Source organism: Pygocentrus nattereri, chromosome 23 (genome assembly GCF_015220715.1).
Source record: "Pygocentrus nattereri isolate fPygNat1 chromosome 23, fPygNat1.pri, whole genome shotgun sequence".
NCBI lineage: Eukaryota > Metazoa > Chordata > Actinopteri > Characiformes > Serrasalmidae > Pygocentrus > Pygocentrus nattereri.
In genome coordinates, this window is record NC_051233.1 from 1,227,501 (window position 1) to 1,240,000 (window position 12,500).

Sequence of the window (12,500 nt, forward strand, 5' to 3'; positions counted from 1 at the left end):
GGCCGGTTTGCCAAAGTTCAAAATTCAAAAAGGGGAAACTCCAGTGGATGCTTGGGGCACCATCTGAATCACCAACACACATGGGAGCAGAAGGTGTGACCTTCCTTGGTGACCAGAAGTAATAACCACACCTTGAGTGTGTGGATGAATGTCTACCTGCCCCAAGGTGATACACAAATGTTTGGAACTGTTTCACCTGTAATAGCCAGCAGAGGTCAGCCACGAGCCAGAGGATAAAGTGAGGTCCCTTGTCCATTAGCAGGTCCTTTGGAATTCCTGCCTGGCTGAGGAGAGGCTGTGGCCTTGCAGGTGACCTTTCTGGGTGAGATGATCTGGATATTCTGAGGAATCCACTTGAAGATGTATTCATGCCCCTTGTCAAATTTTGGTAGCAAGCACTCAATATCCATCTCTAGCAACTCTGGGGTTCCCTCAGAATGGGAAGGAGGGGCAGACGAAGCGTACAGCTACAGGCAGGGCAACTTCTGAACCTTGGCTTCTATAGAGGATCTGTGGAAACAGATCGGCCAAGGGCAGGAAAGCACCTGCTGCTGAGCCATATAAGGCCGTTCCTTCTGGTAATGAAATACTCAGCTGGGAGTCACTGAAGAACCGCAGCAATCATGTGAACTTGCTCCCAGGGTGAGTAGAATCAGCCGGTCTTGACACCGTTTCTGATTGAGGTCCCTGAGCCACAGACTAAAACAGCGAGGTTGAATCCGACGTTTTGAGGGGGCTCAGCACCACAAACAGCAACATGCCTTTTTATGGTGGCATTGAGATATTTTTAAGGATGATGGGTCAGCCGGGCATCACATATTGTGATTAGAATTCATCTGTGGTGTTTGTTGTAGGTGCTGAATTGGAAACAATGATCTTACAGCTGAAGACGTCCGTGTCCGGTCTCAGCTCCTATGTGGACCTGTACACTTCCAGGATTCAAGACCAACTCAAGACTGGTGAGATTAATTTATGTGTCTTCTTCCAATTCAAAGCACTAAGGGGAAATTTAATTGGCCCTGTCCTGAATAAGTTACTTAAAATCATTTTTACAGCAACATTTTTTATTTTCAGTTTGATTCTAAGCATTTCTATCCTTTTTCTTGTCCTGCTCCCTTTCCCACCCTGTCCCACTTTCTGTCCCACCTCATCCCACTCTACCTCTTGTCTCATGTCTCCTCCCACTCTGTCCCACCTCCTGACCCACCCTGTCTTACCCACTGTCCTAAATTCTGTCCCACGCTGTCCCATTTCATTCTACCTCCTAAATCATGTCTGATCCTACTCTGTCCCCTTTCCCGTCTAATCTTCTTTCCTACCTTCTGTCCCACCCTGTCCTACACCATCTCTCTCTGTCCCACCTCATGTTCTACTGGTTGCCACCCTGTCCCACTTTCTGTCCTGTCTCATGTCCCACCTCCTGACCCACCCTGTCTTACCTGCTGTCCCACCCTGTCTTACCCCCATCCCAAATTCTGTCCCCCGCTGTCCCATTTCATTGTACCTCCTGTATCATGTCTGATCCTACTCTGTCCCCTCTCCTGTCTTATCTTCTTTCCTACCTTCTGTCCCAACCTGTCCCATCTTCTGTCTCGCATCCTGTCCTACATAGCCCACCCTGTCCCACGCCATCCCTCTCTGTCTTACCTCATGTTCTTCTCGTTCCCACCCTCTCCTACTTTCTGTCCCACCTCATCCCATCCTATCTCCTGTCCCGTGTCTTCTCCCACTCCCACCTTGTGCCACCATTTTTTCCACCTGCCATCCCATCTCATGTCCCACCTTCTGTCCAACATTTGTCCTACCTTATTCCTCTCTGTCCCATTTCCTGTTCTGTCGCACCCTGTCCTTGCTTTTCTCCCTATCTGTCTCAACCTGTCATTCTTCATTCCACCCTGTCTCACCTCTTGCTCCACCCACTCCCACCACAACCTTACCCACCTCTGTCCCTCCTACTGTTTTATTTATTCTCACCCTGTCCCAGCTTCTCCCATTTCCTTCTGTTACCATCAGTCATTTTTGATTGAAAGTGTCAGGAAACAATATCCTGGCTAATAACTTACAATAATTGATGATAATATTAAACAAAACATTAAACATCTAATTTGCCCAGAAAATAGCAGGATGTTAAACGTGTGGATGTGCGCACACCATGCGTGAAAGAGTTATTAAATAATATTACATTAATACGTTAAATTGAACCTTGATTTTAATTTGTACTCTGTGGACGACTGCTGTTCCCATCAGGACCCCAAGTGAAGAAGTTATCAGAAATTCAGATCTTAATAATCAAGCTGAACTCTTCCCTCGCTTCCCTTTCCTCAAAAATGGAGACCAAACTGCAGGACGCAGGTGAGACGCCCTCTCTCGCTCAGTCTACAGGCCTTCGTTAAAATATGAAGAAAATACGAAGGATATTATTTAATGCAGTGAAGACCGAATGTTTTTGCTCCATCGACGAAGCAAATCTTAGTAGAGCTGTAAAGACGAAGGAACCCGCTGCGGTGATTTCAGACTGTGATGATCAATTATAACTGCTCATTTAAATAAAAACCTCAGGCTATGTAGAAGAAAGTTCAGGGTATTGCTTTTGTTGTGTATTTCCCACTGATCAGTTCATCCGTTTACATTTCTATATTTAGGATATTTTTAAAACTCTCATCAAAATATCAAACGAATTGTAAAATTTGAGATTTATTTATGCGCTTAAGTGTTTCCTTACAGTTCAGAGATGTAGAGTCTTGTTTGGTAGAATTAGAAATCAACGTCCTGCTAAATGAACTCTTGCTTTCTTTAAATAAAAGCATTGTTATTAAATCTGATTCCCTGTGATTTTGTCAGGCACTCAACAGGACGGCCAGAGCTCAGAGCTGAAAAGATTCCTGGACCGCTTAAATTCTTCTATATCAGAACTGACAGCCAAACTACAGGATACCGGTAAGCAAAAAAAAAGATTAAATAGTTTTATATCCCCAAAATATATGAGTGCTCAAATTATGCTCATGTTATAATTTGCACTCGTTTTAATATGTATTTATTTTTTTCCTCTTCCTTAGATCAGAAAGTTATGGCTGGTCTCAGTGAAATGAAAGATAAACTGAAGATCAGCAGCAAAACAGCAGGTAAGAAGATATAATGTTCATATGATCCACACAATCGCTCTGACAGACTGTAATACACTACAGGAAGCGTAGGGGGCGATACGGCTTCTACTGTTTCATTTAAAAAGCTCTATAATGTTCATATGATCCACACAGTCACTCTGACAGACTGTAATACACTACAGGAAGCGTAGGGGGCGATACGGCTTCTACTGCTTCATTTAAAAAGCTCTATAATGTTCATATGATCCACACAGTCGCTCTGACAGACTGTAATACACTACAGGAAGCGTAGGGGGCGATACGGCTTCTACTGTTTCATTTAAAAAGCTCTATAATGTTCATATGATCCACACAGTCGCTCTGACAGACTGTAATACACTACAGGAAGCGTAGAGGGCGATACGGCTTCTACTGTTTCATTTAAAAAGCTCTATAATGTTCATATGATCCACACAGTCGCTCTGACAGACTGTAATACACTACAGGAAGCGTAGGGGGCGATACGGCTTCTACTGTTTCATTTAAAAAGCTCTATAATGTTCATATGATCCACACAGTCGCTCTGACAGACTGTAATACACTACAGGAAGCGTAGGGGGCGATACGGCTTCTACTGTTTCATTTAAAAAGCTCTATAATGTTCATATGATCCACACAGTCGCTCTGACAGACTGTAATACACTACAGGAAGCGTAGGGGGCGATACGGCTTCTACTGTTTCATTTAAAAAGCTCTATAATGTTCATATGATCCACACAGTCGCTCTGACAGACTGTAATACACTACAGGAAGCGTAGGGGGCGATACGGCTTCTACTGTTTCATTTAAAAAGCTCTATAATGTTCATATGATCCACACAGTCGCTCTGACAGACTGTAATACACTACAGGAAGCGTAGGGGGCGATACGGCTTCTACTGTTTCATTTAAAAAGCTCTATAATGTTCAGATGATCCACACAGTCGCTCTGACAGACTGTAATACACTACAGGAAGCGTAGGGGGCGATACGGCTTCTACTGTTTCATTTAAAAAGCTCTATAATGTTCATATGATCCACACAGTCGCTCTGACAGACTGTAATACACTACAGGAAGCGTAGGGGGCGATACGGCTTCTACTGTTTCATTTAAAAAGCTCTATAATGTTCATATGATCCACACAGTCGCTCTGACAGACTGTAATACACTACAGGAAGCGTAGGGGGCGATACGGCTTCTACTGTTTCATTTAAAAAGCTCTATAATGTTCATATGATCCACACAGTCGCTCTGACAGACTGTAATACACTACAGGAAGCGTAGGGGGCGATACGGCTTCTACTGTTTCATTTAAAAAGCTCTATAATGTTCATATGATCCACACAGTCGCTCTGACAGACTGTAATACACTACAGGAAGCGTAGGGGGCGATACGGCTTCTACTGTTTCATTTAAAAAGCTCTATAATGTTCCTATGATCCACACAGTCGCTCTGACAGACTGTAATACACTACAGGAAGCGTAGGGGGCGATACGGCTTCTACTGTTTCATTTAAAAAGCTGTATAATGTTCATATGATCCACACAGTCGCTCTGACAGACTGTAATACACTATAGGAAGCGTAGGGGGCGATACGGCTTCTACTGTTTCATTTAAAAAGCTCTATAATGTTCATATGATCCACACAGTCGCTCTGACAGACTGTAATACACTACAGGAAGCGTAGGGGGCGATACGGCTTCTACTGTTTCATTTAAAAAGCTCTATAATGTTCATATGATCCACACAGTCGCTCTGACAGACTGTAATACACTACAGGAAGCGTAGGGGGCGATACGGCTTCTACTGTTTCATTTAAAAAGCTCTATAATGTTCATATGATTCACACAGTCGCTCTGACAGACTGTAATACACTACAGGAAGCGTAGGGGGCGATACGGCTTCTACTGTTTCATTTAAAAAGCTCTATAATGTTCATATGATCCACACAGTCGCTCTGACAGACTGTAATACACTACAGGAAGCGTAGGGGGCGATACGGCTTCTACTGTTTCATTTAAAAAGCTCTATAATGTTCATATGATCCACACAGTCGCTCTGACATACTGTAATACACTACAGGAAGCGTAGGGGGCGATACGGCTTCTACTGTTTCATTTAAAAAGCTCTATAATGTTCATATGATCCACACAGTCACTCTGACAGACTGTAATACACTACAGGAAGCGTAGGGGGCGATACGGCTTCTACTGTTTCATTTAAAAAGCTCTATAATGTTCATATGATCCACACAGTCGCTCTGACAGACTGTAATACACTACAGGAAGCGTAGGGGGCGATACGGCTTCTACTGTTTCATTTAAAAAGCTCTATAATGTTCATATGATCCACACAGTCGCTCTGACAGACTGTAATACACTACAGGAAGCGTAGGGGGCGATACGGCTTCTACTGTTTCATTTAAAAAGCTCTATAATGTTCATATGATCCACACAGTCATTCTGACAGACTGTAATACACTACAGGAAGCGTAGGGGGCGATACGGCTTCTACTGTTTCATTTAGAAAGCTCTATAATGTTCATATGATCCACACAGTCGATCTGACAGACTGTAATACACTACAGGAAGCGTAGGGGAAGATACGGCTTCTACTGTTTCATTTAAAAAGCTCTATAATGTTCATATGATCCACACAGTCGCTCTGACAGACTGTAATACACTACAGGAAGCGTAGGGGGCGATACGGCTTCTACTGTTTCATTTAAAAAGCTCTATAATGTTCATATGATCCACACAGTCGCTCTGACAGACTGTAATACACTACAGGAAGCGTAGGGGGCGATACGGCTTCTACTGTTTCATTTAAAAAGCTCTATAATGTTCATATGATCCACACAGTCGCTCTGACAGACTGTAATACACTACAGGAAGCGTAGGGGGCGATACGGCTTCTACTGTTTCATTTAAAAAGCTCTATAATGTTCATATGATCCACACAGTCGCTCTGACAGACTGTAATACACTACAGGAAGTGTAGGGGGCGATACGGCTTCTACTGTTTCATTTAAAAAGCTCTATAATGTTCATATGATCCACACAGTCGCTCTGACAGACTGTAATACACTACAGGAAGCGTAGGGGGCGATACGGCTTCTACTGTTTCATTTAAAAAGCTCTATAATGTTCATATGATCCACACAGTCGCTCTGACAGACTGTAATACACTACAGGAAGCGTAGGGGGCGATACGGCTTCTACTGTTTCATTTAAAAAGCTCTATAATGTTCATATGATCCACACAGTCGCTCTGACAGACTGTAATACACTACAGGAAGCGTAGGGGGCGATACGGCTTCTACTGTTTCATTTAAAAAGCTCTATAATGTTCATATGATCCACACAGTCGCTCTGACAGACTGTAATACACTACAGGAAGCGTAGGGGGCGATACGGCTTCTACTGTTTCATTTAAAAAGCTCTATAATGTTCATATGATCCACACAGTCACTCTGACAGACTGTAATACACTACAGGAAGCGTAGGGGGCGATACGGCTTCTACTGTTTCATTTAAAAAGCTCTATAATGTTCATATGATCCACACAGTCGCTCTGACAGACTGTAATACACTACAGGAAGCGTAGGGGGCGATACGGCTTCTACTGTTTCATTTAAAAAGCTCTATAATGTTCATATGATCCACACAGTCGCTCTGACAGACTGTAATACACTACAGGAAGCGTAGGGGGCGATACGGCTTCTACTGTTTCATTTAAAAAGCTCTATAATGTTCATATGATCCACACAGTCGCTCTGACAGACTGTAATACACTACAGGAAGCGTAGGGGGCGATACGGCTTCTACTGTTTCATTTAAAAAGCTCTATAATGTTCATATGATCCACACAGTCGCTCTGACGGACTGTAATACACTACAGGAAGCGTAGGGGGCGATACGGCTTCTACTGTTTCATTTAAAAAGCTCTATAATGTTCATATGATCCACACAGTCGCTCTGACAGACTGTAATACACTACAGGAAGCGTAGGGGGCGATACGGCTTCTACTGTTTCATTTAAAAAGCTCTATAATGTTCATATGATCCACATAGTCGCTCTGACAGACTGTAATACACTACAGGAAGCGTAGGGGGCGATACGGCTTCTACTGTTTCATTTAAAAAGCTCTATAATGTTCATATGATCCACACAGTCACTCTGACAGACTGTAATACACTACAGGAAGCGTAGGGGGCGGTACGGCTTCTACTGTTTCATTTAAAAAGCTCTATAATGTTCATATGATCCACACAGTCGCTCTGACGGACTGTAATACACTACAGGAAGCGTAGGGGGCGATACGGCTTCTACTGTTTCATTTAAAAAGCTCTATAATGTTCATATGATCCACACAGTCGCTCTGACGGACTGTAATACACTACAGGAAGCGTAGGGGGCGATACGGCTTCTACTGTTTCATTTAAAAAGCTCTATAATGTTCATATGATCCACACAGTCGCTCTGACTGACTGTAATACACTACAGGAAGCGTAGGGGGCGATACGGCTTCTACTGTTTCATTTAAAAAGCTCTATAATGTTCATATGATCCACACAGTCGCTCTGACGGACTGTAATACACTACAGGAAGCGTAGGGGGCGATACGGCTTCTACTGTTTCATTTAAAAAGCTCTATAATGTTCATATGATCCACACAGTCGCTCTGACAGACTGTAATACACTACAGGAAGCGTAGGGGGCGATACGGCTTCTACTGTTTCATTTAAAAAGCTCTATAATTTTCATATGATCCACACAGTCGCTCTGACAGACTGTAATACACTACAGGAAGCGTAGGGGGCGATACGGCTTCTACTGTTTCATTTAAAAAGCTCTATAATGTTCATATGATCCACACAGTCGCTCTGACAGACTGTAATACACTACAGGAAGCGTAGGGGGCGATACGGCTTCTACTGTTTCATTTAAAAAGCTCTATAATGTTCATATGATCCACACAGTCGCTCTGACAGACTGTAATACACTACAGGAAGCGTAGGGGGCGATACGGCTTCTACTGTTTCATTTAAAAAGCTCTATAATGTTCATATGATCCACACAGTCGCTCTGACAGACTGTAATACACTACAGGAAGCGTAGGGGGCGATACGGCTTCTACTGTTTCATTTAAAAAGCTCTATAATGTTCATATGATCCACACAGTCGCTCTGACAGACTGTAATACACTACAGGAAGCGTAGGGGGCGATACGGCTTCTACTGTTTCATTTAAAAAGCTCTATAATGTTCATATGATCCACACAGTCGCTCTGACAGACTGTAATACACTACAGGAAGCGTAGGGGGCGATACGGCTTCTACTGTTTCATTTAAAAAGCTCTATAATGTTCATATGATCCACACAGTCGCTCTGACAGACTGTAATACACTACAGGAAGCGTAGGGGGCGATACGGCTTCTACTGTTTCATTTAAAAAGCTCTATAATGTTCATATGATCCACACAGTCGCTCTGACAGACTGTAATACACTACAGGAAGCGTAGGGGGCGATACGGCTTCTACTGTTTCATTTAAAAAGCTCTATAATGTTCATATGATCCACACAGTCGCTCTGACAGACTGTAATACACTACAGGAAGCGTAGGGGGCGATACGGCTTCTACTGTTTCATTTAAAAAGCTCTATAATGTTCATATGATCCACACAGTCGCTCTGACAGACTGTAATACACTACAGGAAGCGTAGGGGGCGATACGGCTTCTACTGTTTCATTTAAAAAGCTCTATAATGTTCATATGATCCACACAGTCGCTCTGACAGACTGTAATACACTACAGGAAGCGTAGGGGGCGATACGGCTTCTGCTGTTTCATTTAAAAAGCTCTATAATGTTCATATGATCCACACAGTCGCTCTGACAGACTGTAATACACTACAGGAAGCGTAGGGGGCGATACGGCTTCTACTGTTTCATTTAAAAAGCTCTATAATGTTCATATGATCCACACAGTCGCTCTGACAGACTGTAATACACTACAGGAAGCGTAGGGGGCGATACGGCTTCTACTGTTTCATTTAAAAAGCTCTATAATGTTCATATGATCCACACAGTCGCTCTGACAGACTGTAATACACTACAGGAAGCGTAGGGGGCGATACGGCTTCTTCTGTTTCATTTAAAAAGCTCTATAATGTTCATATGATCCACACAGTCGCTCTGACAGACTGTAATACACTACAGGAAGCGTAGGGGGCGATACGGCTTCTACTGTTTCATTTAAAAAGCTCTATAATGTTCATATGATCCACACAGTCGCTCTGACAGACTGTAATACACTACAGGAAGCGTAGGGGGCGATACGGCTTCTGCTGTTTCATTTAAAAAGCTCTATAATGTTCATATGATCCACACAGTCGCTCTGACAGACTGTAATACACTACAGGAAGCGTAGGGGGCGATACGGCTTCTGCTGTTTCATTTAAAAAGCTCTATAATGTTCATATGATCCACACAGTCGCTCTGACAGACTGTAATACACTACAGGAAGCGTAGGGGGCGATACGGCTTCTGCTGTTTCATTTAAAAAGCTCTATAATGTTCATATGATCCACACAGTCGCTCTGACAGACTGTAATACACTACAGGAAGCGTAGGGGGCGATACGGCTTCTACTGTTTCATTTAAAAAGCTCTATAATGTTCAGATGATCCACACAGTCGCTCTGACAGACTGTAATACACTACAGGAAGCGTAGGGGGCGATACGGCTTCTACTGTTTCATTTAAAAAGCTCTATAATGTTCATATGATCCACACAGTCGCTCTGACAGACTGTAATACACTACAGGAAGCGTAGGGGGCGATACGGCTTCTACTGTTTCATTTAAAAAGCTCTATAATGTTCAGATGATCCACACAGTCGCTCTGACAGACTGTAATACACTACAGGAAGCGTAGGGGGCGATACGGCTTCTACTGTTTCATTTAAAAAGCTCTATAATGTTCAGATGATCCACACAGTCGCTCTGACAGACTGTAATACACTACAGGAAGCGTAGGGGGCGATACGGCTTCTACTGTTTCATTTAAAAAGCTCTATAATGTTCAGATGATCCACACAGTCGCTCTGACAGACTGTAATACACTACAGGAAGCGTAGGGGGCGATACGGCTTCTACTGTTTCATTTAAAAAGCTCTATAATGTTCAGATGATCCACACAGTCGCTCTGACAGACTGTAATACACTACAGGAAGCGTAGGGGGCGATACGGCTTCTACTGTTTCATTTAAAAAGCTCTATAATGTTCAGATGATCCACACAGTCGCTCTGACAGACTGTAATACACTACAGGAAGCGTAGGGGGCGATACGGCTTCTACTGTTTCATTTAGAAAGCTCTATAATGTTCATATGATCCACACAGTCGATCTGACAGACTGTAATACACTACAGGAAGCGTAGGGGGCGATACGGCTTCTACTGTTTCATTTAAAAAGCTCTATAATGTTCATATGATCCACACAGTCGCTCTGACAGACTGTAATACACTACAGGAAGCGTAGGGGGCGATACGGCTTCTACTGTTTCATTTAAAAAGCTCTATAATGTTCATATGATCCACACAGTCGCTCTGACAGACTGTAATACACTACAGGAAGCGTAGGGGGCGATACGGCTTCTACTGTTTCATTTAAAAAGCTCTATAATGTTCATATGATCCACACAGTCGCTCTGACAGACTGTAATACACTACAGGAAGCGTAGGGGGCGATACGGCTTCTACTGTTTCATTTAAAAAGCTCTATAATGTTCATATGATCCACACAGTCGCTCTGACAGACTGTAATACACTACAGGAAGCGTAGGGGGCGATACGGCTTCTACTGTTTCATTTAAAAAGCTCTATAATGTTCATATGATCCACACAGTCGCTCTGACAGACTGTAATACACTACAGGAAGCGTAGGGGGCGATACGGCTTCTACTGTTTCATTTAAAAAGCTCTATAATGTTCATATGATCCACACAGTCGCTCTGACAGACTGTAATACACTACAGGAAGCGTAGGGGGCGATACGGCTTCTACTGTTTCATTTAAAAAGCTCTATAATGTTCATATGATCCACACAGTCGCTCTGACAGACTGTAATACACTACAGGAAGCGTAGGGGGCGATACGGCTTCTACTGTTTCATTTAAAAAGCTCTATAATGTTCATATGATCCACACAGTCGCTCTGACAGACTGTAATACACTACAGGAAGCGTAGGGGGCGATACGGCTTCTACTGTTTCATTTAAAAAGCTCTATAATGTTCATATGATCCACACAGTCGCTCTGACAGACTGTAATACACTACAGGAAGCGTAGGGGGCGATACGGCTTCTACTGTTTCATTTAAAAAGCTCTATAATGTTCATATGATCCACACAGTCGCTCTGACAGACTGTAATACACTACAGGAAGCGTAGGGGGCGATACGGCTTCTACTGTTTCATTTAAAAAGCTCTATAATGTTCATATGATCCACACAGTCGCTCTGACAGACTGTAATACACTACAGGAAGCGTAGGGGGCGATACGGCTTCTACTGTTTCATTTAAAAAGCTCTATAATGTTCATATGATCCACACAGTCGCTCTGACAGACTGTAATACACTACAGGAAGCGTAGGGGGCGATACGGCTTCTACTGTTTCATTTAAAAAGCTCTATAATGTTCATATGATCCACACAGTCGCTCTGACAGACTGTAATACACTACAGGAAGCGTAGGGGGCGATACGGCTTCTACTGTTTCATTTAAAAAGCTCTATAATGTTCATATGATCCACACAGTCGCTCTGACAGACTGTAATACACTACAGGAAGCGTAGGGGGCGATACGGCTTCTACTGTTTCATTTAAAAAGCTCTATAATGTTCATATGATCCACACAGTCGCTCTGACAGACTGTAATACACTACAGGAAGCGTAGGGGGCGATACGGCTTCTACTGTTTCATTTAAAAAGCTCTATAATGTTCATATGATCCACACAGTCGCTCTGACAGACTGTAATACACTACAGGAAGCGTAGGGGGCGATACGGCTTCTACTGTTTCATTTAAAAAGCTCTATAATGTTCATATGATCCACACAGTCGCTCTGACAGACTGTAATACACTACAGGAAGCGTAGGGGGCGATACGGCTTCTACTGTTTCATTTAAAAAGCTCTATAATGTTCATATGATCCACACAGTCGCTCTGACAGACTGTAATACACTACAGGAAGCGTAGGGGGCGATACGGCTTCTACTGTTTCATTTAAAAAGCTCTATAATGTTCATATGATCCACACAGTCGCTCTGACAGACTGTAATACACTACAGGAAGCGTAGGGGGCGATACGGCT

General features: G+C 43.0%; 1 protein-coding gene across 1 annotated transcript in view; it reads left to right on the plus strand.

Annotated features, from left to right (window-relative positions):
* LOC108416178 (asialoglycoprotein receptor 1-like) overlaps window positions 1-12,500 on the plus strand; it is a 21,660-nt gene that overhangs the window by 2,883 nt on the left and 6,277 nt on the right. Inside the window, exons 4-7 of the mRNA XM_037533711.1 lie at window positions 855-959; window positions 2,248-2,352; window positions 2,842-2,937; window positions 3,057-3,122. Coding sequence (XP_037389608.1) covers window positions 855-959; window positions 2,248-2,352; window positions 2,842-2,937; window positions 3,057-3,122 — 372 coding nt within the window. The remainder of the gene's footprint in view (window positions 1-854; window positions 960-2,247; window positions 2,353-2,841; window positions 2,938-3,056; window positions 3,123-12,500) is intronic.